At 27.7% G+C, this 20,392-nt stretch overlaps 1 protein-coding gene across 6 annotated transcripts in view; it reads left to right on the top strand.

Annotated features, from left to right (window-relative positions):
• The window catches only part of LOC129963471 (homeobox protein 10-like), a 334,134-nt gene that overhangs the window by 193,592 nt on the left and 120,150 nt on the right, over positions 1–20,392 (top strand). For all 6 annotated transcript variants that reach the window (XM_056077875.1, XM_056077876.1, XM_056077874.1 and 3 more), the window contains one exon: positions 1,565–1,976. In XM_056077875.1, coding sequence (XP_055933850.1) covers positions 1,627–1,976 — 350 coding nt within the window. In that variant the 5' untranslated portion in view covers positions 1,565–1,626. The remainder of the gene's footprint in view (positions 1–1,564; positions 1,977–20,392) is intronic.

Genomic DNA, 20,392 nt, shown 5'->3' with positions numbered 1-20,392 from the left:
TAATATCCTAATTGCTTCACTATTACATTTCATGTAGGTTTGTATTTTTAAAAGATGATAGGGCTTTAGATATTTGCAATATTATTATGACATTTTCATTTTGCCGTGATAGTTTCAATTTATTTATATAATATTTTTAAAATTGAACTCCAAAATATTTATTATACATTTTAAATAATAGAATATAATAAACTGATTTTTAATTGTTGTTTTTATCTATTTTTTCCCTTTTTTTTTGGACATATCAACAGGGTATCTCGTGATGATGTCCGATATTCTGAATGTCGGATGATAACGTGAAAATGTCATAATAATGTTGTTAGACATTTTAATAGGGATAATTACTAAAATTTATTTTATTTTTTAAATATCATTAACTTTTAATACACAATTTATATACCAAATTAATATCATCAACTTTTAATATATTTTAGCAAATATTTTATTTTAAGGTTGTTTTGTAAATGCATAGTGTATATGATGATTTAAAATATTTGTAAATTTATGTCGTACACTTGCATCTGGCTCCAACAAAATGTTTGAAGAATTTTTTTGTTTTTGTTTTTATGGGTAAAAATATGTACGATTATTTTAATCGTGCGAATACAAGAAATACCATTCATTTGGCTCACGAATTTTTGTCATGATTTAATATTCTATTTTTAATCCCAATACGTATTTATACGTAAAAAAGACTGTTTAAAAATACTATAAAAAAGTCTGTTTAAAACTGAAACTAATTAAAAAAATTAGTATATCTGATTTATCTTTGATCAATACATAATCTTTGCTTTCACATTTAACATGAATATAGTCGAATAGCCATCTAAAACCGGTTTTGTACAATACATTTATTTTTTCCTTTTTTATAGTCTATTTATAGAATGGATAGGAGTTTTTTTAATGGACATGGTATTACAATTCAATCTGGTGTTAATTTATGTTCTGAAATTTTTTCAAGATAATGTTGTCATGAGGTGGTAAGGACGAAATAAAACTAGTCCTCTTCTATTCTTTAAGAGAAGCAATGAAAGCTTTTAAATATTTACATTATTTTTAAATTCAGTTAATTTTTACTTCTAAAATATATGCTCCCATATATGACAAATAATGTTTTTTCTTTAAAATCTTGGAATAATTTTTTTATGATGTCAAAAATTTTTGGTCTTTTGTGAAGATGAATCCCTATTTTGTTTCTATATTCTGAACTGCCGCAATATTTAATATAATAATTTATTTATATAAATTTAACTATAGTTTAGTCAGTAAATGTTGTTGATCTTAATACATTATTTTGAACTACATTAAAACAGTCTTTTGAATTTGATAGAAAACTTATTTATATTCAGCAACTAATATAATTATAGCAAGTTTTCGAAGATAAATTTTTTCACACTGTTTTGAGAATTGCTTCCAATGGGTTAATTTTCTAGTATAACTCAATAAATTCACTCCTTCTACTTCAGCATATTTTATTTATAAATTGGAATTTTTAATATATTTAGATAATTCTGTCTTCATCGTTTGCTCCCTCACTGAATTAGATTCCCCTTTCTTCTTCCAGATCCTTTCATACCCCCTCCCCTGTGCTGGTCGCACCACCCCCACTACCACCCTCCTCCCGCCATGCCCGACGTCCCTCTGATCCACCGTGCCCTGGTGGCCGCCCGAGAAGGGGACCTGCAGGGGCTGCAACTGCTCCGCAAGAAGCAAGAACTCTTACAGGGCTTACATGACGACTTTGGAGCCACGTGCGTTCACTACGCTGCCCGAGGTGGACACGTCAAAGTTCTGGAGTTCCTCTTGAACAAATGTTCTATGAGGGCGAATGTTCGTTCCTTTGTGGGAGCCACCCCTGCCCATGACGCCGCGGCCATGGGAAAATTACCAGCCCTCGTTTGGTTGCTGAGGAATACTGACTGCACTCTGTGGGACAGAGATAAGGATGGAGCGACTGTCCTTCATATTGCTGCAAGGTAAGTACTTGGACCATTCGTTTCCTACTCGGTAAAATGATGTGTTGCGTATAAAATGTTATTTCATAAATAGGTTAATGATTGTATGAATGTGAGCAGAGTATCATGTCAACATGCTTGTTTTTGCAAAATTGTCGAAATCGAATTCATAATAAATTATATTAATAAGGAATTATTTCCTCATGATAAAGATTTAGAGCAATCCAATAATTATTTTATACCTTGAGTACTTTTTGTTGCGATTAAGGCAATTCTTGATAAAAAAAATTAAGGAAAAAAATTTCTTTCACTAATTTTGATGAATATTCAGAGAAATTTCGCCCTCGATATTTAAGAGAATTTATATTTCATTAATTAATAATTTGAAAAATTCAATAATGGGCTATTCTTAAACATGTTAAGAGATTGTTTCTTATTCAAGACACAAAATAAATGTAAAATCTAATGAATGACATTTAATTATTCATTAATTAAATTTTTTGAATACTCAAAGAATCGAGAAAATGAATTAATGTAATTTCATTGTGCATTATTATTTGATTATTTTAAAAGCGAAAGCAATATATTTTAGTTTAAATTTTAAAAGTGTTTTATGTAAAACTAAGCATAAAAATATCTGAATATTTTTCAAAATCAGATACAATGTAATGTTTTTGAATACAAGTTTCTAAAAGAAAGGAGTGAAGAGAACATGTCGTCATAAAATATTTGAAATCTAAGATAAAAACATATAAAATTATTATTTTTTAAATTTTAATTAAACTTTAAAAAATATTTAAAAGTTAGATGGTAAAATCTAAAATTTACGGAAGAAATCAGCTAATGACTTGATTATTATTAATTAAACACAAATTAACAAGACAAGTCCAATTGGAAGTTCTATAAAAATTTTATTTCTTTTGCATTTCTCAGTCTCGTTTGTTATAATATTTTGCATCCAAACCCAAAATTACTATAATATAACGAAATGTTAACATTTCTTATGAATAAAGAAAAATTATTATCATCGAATCATATTAAAATTTTATATGAATTTTAAAAATTAATCAGAAATTGTATGCATCAAAGTGATAATTTAAAAATTCATTGTAAAAAAGAATCATGGGGTATCACGATTGTGTAAAATACTTACATTAATAAAAATAAATAAACAACATTTAATAAGCACTCAATTAAATAAAAATTTTTCATTTCAGTTGTGAACATACTTTACCATAACTATTTATGCGTTCTCTTTCTTATCTGAACGTGTTTCACAAAATCACTTTTTAAGCTTATGTGCTGTGCTGCCATCTGGTGAAGCAGAATCAGACTTTTTAGTTATTATCTAACCCGCTAGAGGACAGCACGATCTCAAATGTTAGTTGCAAGCTTTTTTGTAACTTGCTTCTTTTTAATTCTTCAAGTCATATATAGGAAGATAAAAGCAATAATATTAAGAAAAGCATTTATAATTGTTGAAATTGCATTTACTTTTGATGTTTGTCATATCTTTTGCATAATCGTAAATATTTTTTTCCTTCTCAAAATTATTAGTTTGTACAAATATCATATTAATAATATTGCTTCGAATAAAAGAAAACTACATAAAGTTTTTTTTATGAAGTTTTATCTCTAGTTACAGAGTAAAAGTACTTACACATTTTAATACTAATAATTTCTTTATAAAGTTGCCTGTATTTAAAGCATAGATTATTCAGTGCAACTGTAAGTTAGTTTAACATACTTGATATGTATCAGTTTAATGCTATGAATATCTATATTAGAACAAACTTATATTTTTGTATATCTTCCATTTGAAGTATTTATAATTTATTTATTTATTTTTGAAATTATCAAAAGTTTTGAATTATTAAAATATACAGCCTTAGATTAGCCGTTAATATCATAATTGCTTTGGAAAAGAAAATTAAAAAAAAAATTATAATAAATAAAAGGAAGTCTGGAAGTGGAAATAATATTTCCTGTCTTAGAAATTAAGTAAACAAGCAATTTCTTGATTTTCATCTGTGTTTCAGTCAACTGAATTCAAAACATCTTTTTTAAAACTTTTTTCTTTGTATTTACATATAATTATTTTTATTATTGTATATTGCTTTTATTGGTCATTTTATTATGATGCATTTTAATTAGTTCTTTTTGAAATATGTTTTTTTATATTTTGTAGAAATACTTTTCAAATCTTATTTCAAAGTTGAGAAATTTGATATACATTTAAAATATGTAATCTATACATCGCCTTTAATATTTTATTAATATTTAAATGCATAGCTCAGGATTTGTTAGAACTTCGATATATTAATTTTATATGGCGATTATAGTTTTTTTTTGTACTGCTATCAAAAGTAAATCTACAGAATTTTCTACGTAAAAAATTATTAAAATTTTATTTCTTAAAAAAATATTATCTTATCAATTTCATATTCTGAATTTATATTTTACAGTTATTTTCTCAAAGAATAAGAAACAGTAAAGATGTAATAAACTAAGATATTATTTGCGAGGTATTAACTTTATAACAATTTATTATAATTTAATAAATTTCAAGTTTAATATTTTTTTAACGTTTCTGTATTAGAAAAATAAGAAACGTTAATAAATTATTACACAGGAAAGTTTGACTTTTTAAAAAACTTAAATCGTTTACTAGAAGAAAAATAAAGGAATTATTTCTAAAAAGTAAATGTAAGTATATCAATGCGAATTCAATAGCGAAAATTTAATAACTAATTTAAGTAATTGTATAATTTTTTAATAACTATAAGATATGTCCTTATTTTTCGATTCTGTAATAAGAAAAGCGTAATCTTTGCAGAAAATGTTTTCAATGAAAATATAGAATTTAATGAGACGTTAAAATGTATTTTACATTAAAATTAATAACAGCAATATAGGAAGAAATATATAGGAAGAAATATTTAAACAAAATTTACATTAATCTTAAATTCATTGAAAAAAAAAAAAAAAAAGAAGCTGAACCTATTTTTGAAGCGAGACTACTATCTACTATCACTTTTGAGGAAAAAGAAGATAAATTTTCTTTGAAAAGCTAAATTACATATCCTGGCATATTATACCATTTTAAATAATACAACAAAGCCCAATCAGTCTGGTTGAGTTCACAGCTACAATGAAAATAAAAGTCTCTTTCGAAACTCCAAGTGATTCACTGGTCGAAAATCTCTCTTTTCTAAATCGGTACTTGAACTTTCCACTGTCTATGTTTGGCGTGCGGACGCTTATTCGTGACTGCTATTTTTAAGAAGGGAGGATTAATTCCTTTCTCGGACGTTATTCAGCGACCAGAACTAAACAGGAACCCGAACTTTGTCTGAAAATCTATTGTTAAGGTCACTGCGTGGCTTCCAAACAATCGCGGTAGCTTTCCACATGGTAAATCGCCATACTGACACACAGTTGTTTCGAATTGAGGAGAAATATATATTTTCATGCAAACTTCATTTGGACCGTGGTCAATCACCTTGACCGTGATGATGGACCTCTTCTCATGCAGATCCGTCCCTTCTGATTCTTTATTAGTGTTCCATTGAAACCGAGAGTTGGGGTGAGTAACGTGAGGTTAAGTTGGCGTAGTTCCTTCGTTGCAAAATGAGGAGTATTGAGTTATTAAACCATGTCACTTGCGATTATTTATTTCACTCGTACGTCAGAGTTGTTTGGCGGCGTAAAAGAGTGACCGATTTCAAATTCGTAGAATATTTTTATCGGATTGGGACATCCAGAATTTATGCGGCTATTGATCTGTATTCAATGGTGATTCGATTGTGTAAGATAGAGGTTAATGTTGAAAGGCGATGAAGATGGATTTGCAATCATCGTTGTAAATCTCAGTTTTTACTGTCGTCAGTTAATTTCTTATATTTTGAAACACTACATAAGGAGGGAATATATTGTAATTTTGAACTATGCTTATTATAAATATTGTTGTGCTTTTTTACTTTCTCGTATACATAGTATGGAGAAAGTATAGCAATTGTTGAAAAAAAACAAAAAAACTTGTTATTTAGAAATATTTCAGCATTTTAGATCTCCTTAAGTTCGAAAAAAAAACATTTTTTGAAAATGTCCGTCTGTCTGTGACAAAGATAACTCAAAACGGCATTGAGTTAGACGTTTGAAATTCGGTATACGGTCTTTTACACCAAATTTTGAAATTTCTGCCAAATTTTGAGTAAAACATGTTCAGTGGAATTCCATTTGTTCGGATGTTCGAATGTAAATTAGCACGGCAATTGCATAGCGAAGAGAGCTAGATAGATAAAATTTCGTACATGGATTTTACCTTTTCAGTCAAGACACCTGTCAAATTTTGAGCCAAATCCAACTATGGGTTGACGGTCGGTCTGTACTTTCAGAAACATGAAAATTAGATAAATCAGAAACGCAATGGCTTAAATATATCAAATTTGGTAGCGGATTTTGTGACTATAAGTGCAGGTTTGTGTCAAATTTTTGTTTCAATGGGTTGAGAAAAAATACAAATTTGATTTTGGACGATTGCTATTAACGCATGCCTGGGTTTATTCGCCAAATATCTCGCCAAGGATAAATTCAGTAACAATATTAAATTCAAGCCAAAAGTTAATATTTCGAAACGATTGTATGTCAGTGCCATCTAAGGCCTTCTATGGCATGAAAATTATTATGCTGGTTAAAACTAGTTATGCTGGTATAAACTGGTTATTTTCAGTAGTGTGACCTGCAATTCGAAATTGACTAGCATTGCTTTAATTTGTATGAAGCAGTTCCGCACTGTTAAAAAAATTTGATTTTATATTTCGAATTTTTATTATCATTTTTTCCCCTTGTTATTCTTCTTGATAATAATATACTAACATAATCATTTGATGAAGTATTTCGTCAAATTGCAATGCTTTAATATATTTAGATATTTTAGATTTAAAGATGTTGTTATTTTCAACTATAAATTCAGATAATTGAAAAATTATTAAAAATGTATTGCCGTTCATTTTAAATCTGAGGACTAATTCCAAAGAAACTTGCCCTTTTTCCTTGTCAAGCATTACTTCATTAATCATTTTGTGAAAAGATTATTTACTAAGCCATATCATATTTTGATATTTTAGATAAAATGAAATATATCACTATCAATTATAAATTTTGATAATGAAATACTTAATGTCATGTTAAATTTATTAAAATTAAATTTTGAGATAGATTCAAGAGGGTCATTCTCGTTTTCTAGAAAATTTTATTTATGCTGTATTTTAAGAACATCTTTTGAAATTTAAATAGAAAGAAAAATATAATTTCCAACGAACCGTAAAGACAGTATGCATCTTAATTGATATGCCAATATTGATTTACTGACATCAGTGAAATAATGTCAGATACACACGAGTAAGAGTTCGAATAAATAATATTGGAAAAGATGTGGAAATCGAGTTTTGCATTTTTATAGCTTAAACATATTTCTACGCGAATAAACGAGGCTTTATTTCAAAGCCTGATGCAACATTAATAAGTCGCAATTGATTTTTCATAAGAAACTGTTCTCATTGCACCACTTGGGATATCCTGATAGTTGGACATTACTTAGTTTAGTTAGCAATTAAGCTTCATCATTATTATGGAAAATTTCATTATATAAATATTTTGAATAAAACATTAATTAATTACTGAGATTGCAAAATAAAATTATACGTTTAAATATTTTTATAGACATCCATTTAATCGAAGGTTAATGAAATGGGAAAAAAATGTATATTAAAAAGAATTTTTAAAAATGGTAAAAGAAAAACATATGAAAAAAACGTAATTGTATAGTAAAAAGAATTTTAAAAAATGGTAAAAGAAAACATATGTAAAAAAAAACGTTAAAAAAATAAGAAAGTAACATAACGAAAAAGAAACGTAAGAAAAATTTTAAAAAATTGTTGAAAGGACATTAGAATCCTTGATATCCAATCTAAAGTAAAAATATTTTTTGCTCGAATATATTTTATAAGAAATAATTTAGCTAATGCCATTCCTATGATTATATATTTCATCCACGTTTCTAATATATTAAAAATCAAGGCGTGGCAATGTTTTATTTATTTGTTTTTATATAATCTTTTCAACATTGTATTAGTTGTAGGAAGATCACGTTCACACACACAAAAGAAATATTTTAAATATCGCCACAGTGCGTGTATCAATGCCGTTACATAAAGAATTAAAAGTATTTTTGTAAAATAATAATATATATAAAATAAATGTAGCTTGAAAAATTTAAAGTGTAAATAAACCCGTTAATAAGCTAATATTTATTTTCTTATATTTGTAGTACAGAGATAGCATTGTAATCGTCAAAAAAATTTGAACTCGAAATTTTCTGAATTCTGAATTTGAATTTTCAACCTCCCTCCCTCCCAAATACGAAAAACACATTTCTGGAAATATGCCTGCCTGTTTATGACGAGGATAACTCTAAAAACGCTTTGAGCTATGAAATGAAATTGACAAAAATGCTTTGATTTATGAAATGTGGTATATTATATTTACGTGAAATTTATATATTTTTACAAGATTCTGCTCGAAATCCATTCATAGGAAATCTGCCAATCGTCCGGCTGTCAAAATGTAAATTAATATAAATACGAAAGGAAGAGAGCTAGATAGAAAAGATTTGGCGCATTGACATAACATCTAAAATGTAGATACTTATTAAATGTGAAACAAAATCTTTAAAAATGGTTGGCTTTCTGTTAATCTGCATTTCCAAATGATTAAAAAATTCCGAGACTTAAATATGGGAAATATGGGAAATTTGATCTGTGATTTTGTGGATACAATTGCATTTAAGTGTTTGATTTCAATCGGTTTGAAACAATTTGTTTAAACAAATTCAATTTTTGAGTACATGTTGCTAAATGCCAAAAATAATTCACCAAAAAAATCGCCAATGATTATGGGATAAATTCAGTAAAAATGCTAAATTCAAATCAGAACCTTAAAATAAAACCTTTATTTATCAAAGAGTATGCGAGGAAATTTTTAGAAGGTCCCTCCCTGCCCCCTTTGGTTTTGAATTTAAAATGGAAAAAGAATGGCTCTTATGCAACAATATATTCCCAATTAATTTAGGTTAAACATGATCATTTCTTGTAATTTTTATTTAATAATGTGATAAAAATTAAAAAGAAATTTTAATGAGCATTGGCTACCGAAGATGTAACTACGGAACAAATTTAGTAGTTTTAGGCTCAGTAATCTGACTTGTAGAGCATTTTAACCTTTGTTTTCATGTTAAAAAATGGACTGGAACGTTTTGAGTAGCTCTCATTGAGTTATAACATGTAAAAATTAATTAAAAACAGCGTTTTTAACAGATTCGTCTTTTAAAACAGAATTGTGCAAAATTATTTCCTCCCGGATGTGTAGATTCTCGTAACATATCATTTTTCATAAAAAGACGAAACAAAATAAATTTTTATTTTCGCACAAATTAATCTTAAAGAAGTATCTGAGATTGTATCATGCCTTTGAAAATTTTCCGAAATCGGATCGGGTCGAGCGCGTGAAAGATTTGGTGTTTCAACATATTTTCGATTCTTTTTATGAAAAAAAAAAAAAAAAAAAAAAAATGCTTCAACTGATAGTTGGCAAGAACAATTTTCATTTCCCTTCTAAAAGAAACGAGAACCTATGTATACAACGTTCATCATCCATAAAGATTCGTTGACGTAGGAGAGAAGCGTGCAGTGTTTTCCGACTACCTGCGGTGCCAGCGAACGGGTCACGTTTAACGACTCTTTGAGCTGTCTAATTGCTCAAAATTACCACGGAAATATCTTTCCTCCATGCTGAGATCTGAACTAAGCCCCCAACGAAGTCGAACGGTTCCTCCAGAAGTTATTTCGAGTTGGTGCATACGCAACGCCGCTTATCGGAAGAGAATAAAATAAATCATTAATCGTCTTCGATCTATCAAGCAGTTATTTCATAAATCATTCAAGAAATTTTTTCTGTGGTTCCACATGACTGCATGGCATTAAACGGTGGCCATTTGGCAATTTAAAAGTTAATTTCCTTAAGAACCTTGAGAAAAGTCATCTCTCCATTACTTTAAACGAAAGACCAGTGTCTTCATCCAAAGAGCGATTAACGTTATACGATTCAAATTAAGAATCAGAATGACAAATAATCTACTGAGTCATCTTCCCGGGCGGAATTGTTGTGGTTTATTTAAATCTAAATTGCCGGTAATTTCCCACGGGTCGTTTATCTTCATTGCACTTTTGTTTGAAAGCTAAATTTCTAGAAATTTCATTTGTGTTCATCTGGATTATCGAAGTTGAACCGTCGAAGAAAGTTCTAAATAAATGTTGACATTTACGAGCTGTTGTCTCAAATCTGCATGCTTAGGCGGATTTCCTAAGGATATGCCAAACATTTTGCATTTTAAATCATTTACATGACCATCTATGCTTGAAGACAGACACTAACAAATTTAAAATTTAAAGTTCTTGATAATAAGGGAGATAAGTGTAAGATTAACATAAGAAATATCTTTGGCAGGATAGATGGTCTTTAAAATGGATGCTTTAACAAAAAGAAACATCGTTCCAAACAAGGAGAAAATAATAAAGATTTGTTTCTTGTATGTGATAAGAATTTACTCATTCCTTAGACTTTGATTATAATATCGTTTTTAAATAAAAGGTTATAAATAAGGTTTAAAATAAGAGTCGTGGAAAATCATTTATTTTTCTACAAGCATGCAAAATAATCCTTTAAATTTTATCCCAAACTAAACTCCTTGTAAGTTATAATGTATAGTTAAACCTTTTGCATTTTAAATTATTTACATGTCTATCTATGCTTGACAACAGAAAGTAACAAATTTAAAATTTAAAGTTTTTGATAATAATGAAGATAAGCGTAAGATTAACATAAGAAATATCTCTGACCGGATAAATGAAAAGCATTAACAAAAAGACATCGGTTCAAACAAGGCGATGATAATAAAGATTTGTTTTTTTGTACGTGATAAGATTTTGATTATACTATCGTTCTTAAATGAATGGTATAAATAAGATTTGAAATAAAAAAAATGAAAAAGAATCACGTAAAGCGTAATACATTTTTATTTTTCTACAACTTTGCACAACAATCCTTAAAATTTCATCCCAAATTCTTATGATAAGCAATATAAACTCATTAAGTGTTATTATTTAACCCGTTCTAAGGCCACAAGAAGTATGTTTCCCACCAAATTCATCAATCTTTTTATGAAGTTGTATAAGTTGTCGTAAAACTAAACTAAACTAATCTCAGTGGCACGTGGTCCAAGCCCATGTGGTCCAAGGTCTACAGTTATCATATCTGCTTTCTTGATCGAGCGCCCTGAGGTGCAAGGTATATGTCCTGGTTAGGTGGTCATACTAACGTGGAACCCCGAGTGTTTAGTTCCCAATCATGCTTGGTCCTCAGTTTATAGACCCACTGAAAGGATAAGTTGTCGTAAGTTCTAACAAATTTTTCAATAAGTCAGAAAATTAGATAATTTGGTTCTTTATCTCACACAAAATAACGTATATTTATTCATTACTTAATTATTAATTAACCAAATTAATTAATCGTATTAAATCTATCTGATAAACTAAATGAATCAATTTTCTTAAGCCAGTCACAATTCTAAAAATATTTTAATATACCATTACAAACAAAAGACCTTTTAAAAAGTTAAAAATATCTATTGTCTCCTATGTGACGTAAATTAAAAATTACTTTTGATTAAATACGATATTTTTTCATATACTTTGAAAGGATCCTATAACTTATAAGAGGCCATGAAATTTTAAAGTTTTTTTTTCAGAATGAAATATTAATATTTAAGATTATTAATATATAAATATTCATCTTCTTTTTTACACCATTCCGCACTTTTTTAAGGTTGGATATTGTGTCATAATCTTAACATTTTCAAGGGCATCTTTTTACAATACTTTCCTTTTATTCAACAACAACAAAATAAAAAAAGAACGAAAGATAAATTTCCCTGTTGTGAAAGACAAGCTGGATAATTCTGCTAATTTTTCGAAAATTTTCAATTTGTAAATTTTAATTATTAAAAAAAAATTAGTAATACATGAAATATGCACTGTAACAAATTTTAGCTATTCATCTTTCGTTTTGAAAAGCTCCACGATAAAAGTACTCGTCAGTTTCATTCGTTTTCTATCTTATATTTAATAATGTTGTTTCGAAAAACTAAATAAATAAGACACATAAAAAAACATTTTCTTTTGCTGAAAGTGCTTTGCTTGTGATCTAATGCTGAAATTTGTTATATTATTTCAGCTTTTTATAATTTATTTCTATTTAACTTGATTTGCTTTATGCTTGTAAAGACTGAATTTTGTAAACCATTTTCCTGTTTATTTAAAAGTTTGAAGTTTTGTGTTGTGGATTCTCGATGACAATATACAATTTAAAATTTCTAAAATATGATTATTACTTAAATATAAATTTAATTTAATTCTCATTCCAGCGGCACCTGAGAGTAAAATTGAGAAGAAAAAAAATGCCTTCAACATTTAAGAAAGAATAAATTATAAAGTCATAAAGAAAATTAACAAAAAATAGAAAGTAATAATTTTTAAAAATTTACTATAAGTATTTTTAACATTTATTATAATTTTTATTATTATATTATAATTTTGGCATATTATAATTTTGAAAAAAAAAGGGGTATAGAAAAAAAATATTTTAACACAGTTAAGATTTCCACTCCTTAAATGAGAAAAGGCAATTTAAGAATTACATTCATTTCATTCTCATTCTTCAGCTAATTCCTTAAAACTGTAAGAATATCAAATAAACTAAGAATACAGTTGGTTTTAGTTATGTAATTAGGAAATAACTTCACATTGCTTAAAGTAGAGCGTTATTATTAAAACGTTATTAAAGAAAAGAAATCTGTTTGTCTATTTACAAGATGAATCATTGCATAATATAAGTAATCCTTTGTAGAATTTGTGACTCAGTTTATTTTTGCGCCGGAAGCTACACGCTCGTGTATAAAGATTTTTATAATAAAATTCGTAAAAAGATATTAAATTTTTTTATTTCATAACTATTTTCAGTTGTTGGTACAACTTAGGACAAATTAAATAATGTTCTTATTATTATCAGTACACCAAGAAAAAAAAATTAAAAATTATCTTTTATCATACGCTTATTTTAAGTTACCTAATCCCGAATATTATCATTTTTAATAATAAAGGATGATTTTTCTTACTTATCTATTTGATAATATGGAATATAATTGTAATTAAACATTGAATTTATTTAAAGTCATATTTCTCTTAATGACTGCGGGCATTTCAAACAGGTTATTTCAAAAATTAGGTTAAGATTTTCATTAAACATTTTTTTAAAGAAATCTTTGACGGTTCAAAAAATTGATACCCATTTTGAAAAATATTACACTTCGGAAGAATTAAAATGCCATTTTAAAAAATTCAAAATACAATGCAGCATTTTTTAGCAATTAAATACAAAGCAGCATTTTTCTTTTCATGCAGATCAAGGAATTTCATATATTAAAACACAACAAAGTGGTGCGAGCATCAGCACAAGTTAATCCTTAATCAATTCGATGACCTTGAAGTAAAGTTATCTGGAGGCCGTGAATCTATCAATTACCCACTGAGAATACTTTTATATCTGTTGAACGCCTTCCAACATTTAAGAAGACGATTTGCCTTTATTTTTAAGTACTTCCGCTTGCTGAGTTTTCATTCATAGAAACGCCGTTTACACTAACGAAGTATTTAATACTACTGTTAAAACAGAATTCCTCAAAAGACCTAGGCAACAAGTACTAAGGCCATTGAATGTCATTACCCTTTGTGACCTAATGTTAATTTAAATAAAGCAGAACTTACCCTTTATTGAAACGGAATTTCAACCGATTTTTCATCACTGGTCTCTTGATACGATTTTGAAATAGTTAGAAATTTCAGTATATCAACATTAGGAGATCTGGATGAAAATGCAAAAGGAAATATATATTATATTCTTTGAAATACCTAGTAGGTACCGTAAAAAGTATCATACTTCTTTTTTACAAATTCCTAACTTATAAAACAGATTTCATTTAATTTAAAGCAGTTGTTTAGAAAAGATTTCGATATACATTATTATCCCGTTCTTACGTTCCCGTCTTTAACATATTTCCGCCGTAAAACCCGTATAAAACATATTTATTTTTGTAACTACCGGCTTTGGGAAGAACTGAAGTAATTATAATAAAAAACAAATGCTTTTAATTATCACCTGTGGAAGGAATGGAAATTATTTTTATAACACTATGAATTTGAAAAGTAAACAGATTATAAGGAATAAAAAAAATGTAAATAGAAATCTATTTGCAATTACCGATTTCGGCAGGAAACAGTGATTTTTTCTCCTTATCTGAAGTAAATGTTTGTTAATATTGTAAAGTTTAATAATACTGCTTATTAAAGTTTTAATAATTCATGCAGACAATGAATGCTTAATCATGTGGCACTTTTGTTTATTTAATGTTATTAATGGATGAAACAACTAAACGAAAATTTAAGGCGTTTTCACAATGGATAAAAAGTTTCATTTATTTGCTTTAAATCTATTTCCTCAAAACTTTAATATACAACGGTGCTTTTTATTTAAATTCTCTAATAACATTAAAATGATTCATAAAAAGAAGTATGAAAAAAGAAGGACGAAAAAATAATTTAAAATTCCTACCAATGAGTGTTATATATATATATATATATATATATATATATATATATATATATATATATATATATATATACTAGCCGCCTTTGGCGACCAGCCGGTTCGCCAATCTTAATGTTCGTTAAAATTTTAATAATTAAATATTTTATGCAATTCCAACTTTAATAGATTCTTCAGCAAAATATTTTAAAACTTCAAATTTTGATATATAATTCACTCATAATATTATAAAGGCCTTCAGTCATAACGTGATATGTATCTCTCTAATTTTCTGTTACCCCTCGTAGAATTTATGCTTTAAATTAAAGTGTAAATGATTCATCTACAATTAATATAATAATATTTTTTACTGAAACAAAGCATTTTTTTTAATAATATGATTACTGATAATAGAGTCACTGAGCGTTTAAACTTTATGGGCACTAATGAATATCTTTCTTAATTTATGTAATATCTCAAGAATTTGTCAACAAAATTTTCTCAGATTCATCATGAACAGATCGATTAATGAACAATGTTTCATTTTAAATACATTAAACACTAAGAAAATAAAATGAATCGTTTAAAATAATCGGTCTAAAACAGGTTTAAAAAAACTACTTAAAAAATGATGTACTTAAAACTATAAGCATATACAAAAAAATATATAACTAACATAAATACAATTTAATTACAAAAGCATGCCACTAACCTAAAAATAATTTAAATCATCTGTTGAAAGTGGTTGTCATGACAACAATCAGAACAATGCGCATGCGTGAATTTTCTTCGGAAACTTCTTTTCCCTTTCCAGCTGTGTTGCCATAGAAACCGGCGCACAGCTGTTTACACGTTTATGTTTATCTATTCAGATTTTATAACATCTAATCAGAGTAACGGTGAATATCAGTGTGTTCGTGTTCGTCAGTAAATGTTAATTTTTTTAATAACATGATTAACGAAAACAGAGTCACTGAGCACTTAAACCTTATGGGAACTAAAAAATATCTTTCTTAATTTATGTAATATCTCAAGAATTTGTCGACCAACCGTTTCGCCAATCTTAATGTTCGTTAAAATTTTTATATTTAAATATTTTATGCAATTCCTACTTTAATAGCTTCTTCATCAAAATATTTTAAAACTTCAAATTTTGATAGTCATATAATTCACTCATAATATTATAAAGAACTTCAGTCATAACGTAATATGTATCTCTCTAATTTTCTGTTAGCACCCGTAGAATTTATGTTTTAAATTAAAGTGGAAAGAATTAATCTGCAATTAATATAATAATATTTTTTACTGAAACAAAGCATTTTTTTTATAATCTGATTAATGAAAATAGAGTCACTCAGCGTTTAAACTTTATGGGCACTAAAGAATATCTTTTTCAATTTACGTATTATCTCAAGAATTTGTCAACAAAATTTTCTTAGATTCATCATGAGCAGATCGATTCATTAACAATGTTTACTTTTAAATGCATCAAACACTAAGAAAATGAAACGAATCGTTTAGAATAGACGGTTTAAAACAGGTTTTAAAAAAACTACTTAAAAAACGATGCACTTAAAACTATAAGCATATACAAAAAAATATATAACTAACATAAATACATTTTAATTACAAAAACATGCAACGAACCTAAAAAAATTTAAATCCAGTCCGCATCCGTTGATAGTAATTCGTCAACACAATGCGGAATTCAGAACACAAAGCGCATGCGTGAATTTTCAACGCCAGTTACGTAACGCAAATACGTGATTTTTTTTCTACGCCAGTTGGGGTAACGCTATGCGGATTAAAAATTTTTAATTTCCTTTATTCTGTTTTATTTTCATTCAAAAGTACTTCAGAATGAATCTGAACGATCGATTCATTAACAATGTTTAATTTTAAATGCATCAAACATTAAGAAAATAAACAGAATCGTTTGAAATAATCCGCCGAAAAATACTAACCCTAGCCTCATTACTGTTGGGAGAAAAAAAACCCGGAACAATGGCGGATTTGGCGGTGGCGAAAATGGAAGATTTTTTTGGCGGGAAAGTTAGTTTTTAATTAATAATTAAAATTCTAATTAAAATTTCAAAAAAAGGGACTCCAGGTGCACATTCCCGACCTCTAAGGTATACATGTACCAAATTTGATAGCTGTATGTCAAATGACCTGGCCTGTAGAGCGCCAACACACACACACACACACACACACACATTGAGCTTTATTATAAGTATATATATATATATATATATATATATATATATATATATATATATATATATATATATATATATATATATATATATATATATATATTTGAAAGAATATTTGAAAAATACTATGAAAGAAGAATTAATTTATTGTTAGCAGTTCATTACCGGTCTTTTTTTTCTGGCTACTGTTTTGAGTAGAGCAAGATATATTTATTCAAATTAGAGTTTCAACTTAACACTGTTATTATCTTAAATTTAAATATCATGAAAAAGTTATTTATTAGGCTATTAGAAAAACAATATTTTTTTGTCTTGCAGTTCATTTTTCACTCATAAACTTACTCAAAAAATTGAAGATTTTTACAAACAGAAGTAAAATTAAACAATGATAGTAAAAGAGAATGAAAGAAAGAGAACTACATTAAATTTAATAGATTGTCAAAAGCTGAATTTTGGGGGAAATTTTGGATTGATTATATTAAATTCTTTCAACATCATTCTTTTTAAATGTTACGCTAACTTTTACGTTTACGTTTCAATATAAATTTAGCTACAAAATTTATTTATTCCAAGGCTCTATAATGAATTTAGATTAATACGGATATAAATTAGATTATTTATTTCTCAAAAGTTTTAAAAAACGAATTGATTTGAAAAAATTTATAAAAATTAAATATTTTTAAAATTAAAAAAAATGCAAGTTCAAAAATTATGAAATTGATTTAGTTATTATTAATGTTGCTAAGTATTTTCATAGTAACAAATTATAAGAAAACTGGCTATTATTTAAAATGAAATATCATGAACATATTTTTAAATACCTCAAAGGCACTTTGATGTCAATTTTATGTTATGCAAATGGCCCTGAACTTTCAAAAATCATATTTTGATTAATTTGAACTCAATGCATATTTACAAAAGAGAAAGGATTTCTCAATGACTGGCAGAGTTAAGTTTAATATTCAAATGATAAGCATATTGGGTTAGTAGACATATCGAGTTTCCTTCGAATTGAAAAGGAAACAAAATGAAATATCCGTGACTCTGGGGCATAAAGTGAAGTTTTTATCAAAAAGGAACGTCTATCACAGCGTGCTTTTTACCGGAAAGAAATATTTAAAATAGGTCAGAAAAGGAGTTTGACAGATTCAATTTATAAAAAGAATTTCGCTCAGTAGGAGGAATAAGAATTAAATGACAAGTGGAAGAGAAAATTAGGGGATCCTTTTGCAGATTACATTTCTGAGTGGTTCTGATCTCGAATAAATTTGATTCTGGAATTTTTCGCCAGAGGTCTTCGAATAAATCCGACATCCCCAGGCAGAGCATTTTCCTGTACATTCTAACAGGTACTTTCAGAAAAAAAGGAAGAGATCGCTTTGCCGAAAATTAGATGTATCATTGTAATAACACGTCGCTTTCCGCTTTTGGGCAAATACGATTCGAGTAGTTAGGGGATTTGAAGTATCAACCGTCAATCATTTTTTTAAGTTGGAGGAGATTATGACGATTTTTATCTAGATTTTTGATACATTTATCGCAGAATGATTTAAAGGGTTCGATGTTTTCAAGTTCTCTATCCTAGATTTTTTTTATGGTATGTGAACATATTGGCTACAATATTCTTTCAAAATAACAATACATTTTGGCAGGCATCTTTAAAAAGAAACGACGCTGATGTTATTGATTATGAAAATTTTCTATTGAAAAACATTGACCTTCTATTTAAATCTGTTTATAAATGGTCTTACTTCGACTTATTCCTCTATACTTATAATAAAGCTCAATGTGTGTGTGTGTGTGTGTGTGTGTTGGCGCTCTACAGGCCAGACCGTTTGACCTACAGCTACCAAATTTGGTACATGTATACCTTGGATGTTGGCAATGTGCACCTGGAGTTCCTTTTTTCGATTTTTTAATTAGAATTTTAATTATTAATTAAAAACTAACTTTCCCGCCAAAAAAATCTTCCATTTTCCCCACCGCCAACTTTTCCGCCAAAAAAATCTTCCATTTTTCCCACCGCCAAATGAGAAAGGCTTCAATTTTTTTTTCTCCCAACAGTAAGGAGGCTAGGGTTAAAATTTTTCGGCGGATTATTTCAATCGATTCTGTTTATTTTCTTAATGTTTGATGCATTTAAAATTAAACATTGTTAATTAATCCATGTTTCAGATTCATTCTGAAGTACTTTTGAATTAAAATAAAATAGAATAAAGGAAATTAAAAATTTCTAATCCGCATAGCGTTACCCCAACTGGCGTAGAAAAAATCACGTATTTGCGTTACGTAACTGGGGAAGAAAATTCACGCATGCGCATTCTGTTCTGATTGTTGCCATGACAACCGTTATCAACGGATGATTTAAATTATTTTTGAGTTAGTCGCATGCTTTTGTAAGTAAATTGTATTTATGTTAGTTATATATTTTTTGTATATGCTTATAGTTTTAAGTACATCGTTTTTTAAGCATTTTTTTAAAACCTGTTTTCAACCGTTTATTTTAAACGATTCGTTTTATTTTCTTAGTGTTTGATGCATTTAAATTTAAACATTGTTAATTAATCGATCTGCTCATAATGAATCTAAGAAAATTTTGTTGACAAACTCTTGAGATATTACATAAATTAAAAAAGATATTCTTTAGTGCCCATAAAGTTTAAACGCTGAGTGACTCTATTTTCAGTAATCAGATTATAAAAAAAATGCTTTGTTTCAATAAAAAATATTATTATATTAATTGAAGATTAATTCTTTCCACTTTCATTTAAAGCATAAATTCTACGGGTGCTAACAGAAAATGAGAGATACATATTACGTTATGACTGAAGGCCTTTATAATATTATGAATGAATTATATGACAATCAAAATTTGATGTTATAAAATATTTTAATGAAGAAGCTATTAAAGTAGAAATTGTATAAAATATTTAATTATTAAAATTTTAACGAACATTAAGATTGGCGAACCGGCTGGTCGCCAAAGGCGGCTAGTAATAAATAAAACAAACTGAGTTATAATTAAATAACTGTGTTGTAAGGTATTCTCAGCTTATTTGGAAACTATGATATTAATACATTAGCTTTCTAAATGATCTAATTATTTAAAATCTTTAATAAAAATTTAATGCTAATTGTGCTGTAAGGCATTGCTCAGCTTCTTAGGAAATTACGCTCTTATTACGTTAGTTTTTAAGATTATCTAATTATTTAAGATGTTTAATGAAATTTAATTCTAATTGTGTAGTAAGGTATTCTCAGCAGCTTAGGAAATTATATTTTTATTACGTTAGTTTTCTGAATGATCTAATTGTTTAAGATATTCAATGAAATTTAATTCTAATTGTGTTGTAGTAAGGTATTCGCAGCAGCTTAGGAAATTATGTATTTATTACGTTAGTTTTTCTGGATGATCTAATTATTTAAGATGTTTAATGAAATTTAATTCTAATTATGTAGTAAGTT

The sequence above is a fragment of the Argiope bruennichi genome, chromosome 3, assembly GCF_947563725.1.
Source record: "Argiope bruennichi chromosome 3, qqArgBrue1.1, whole genome shotgun sequence".
Classification (NCBI taxonomy): domain Eukaryota; kingdom Metazoa; phylum Arthropoda; class Arachnida; order Araneae; family Araneidae; genus Argiope; species Argiope bruennichi.
This window is presented reverse-complemented; position numbering and strand designations above follow the sequence as displayed.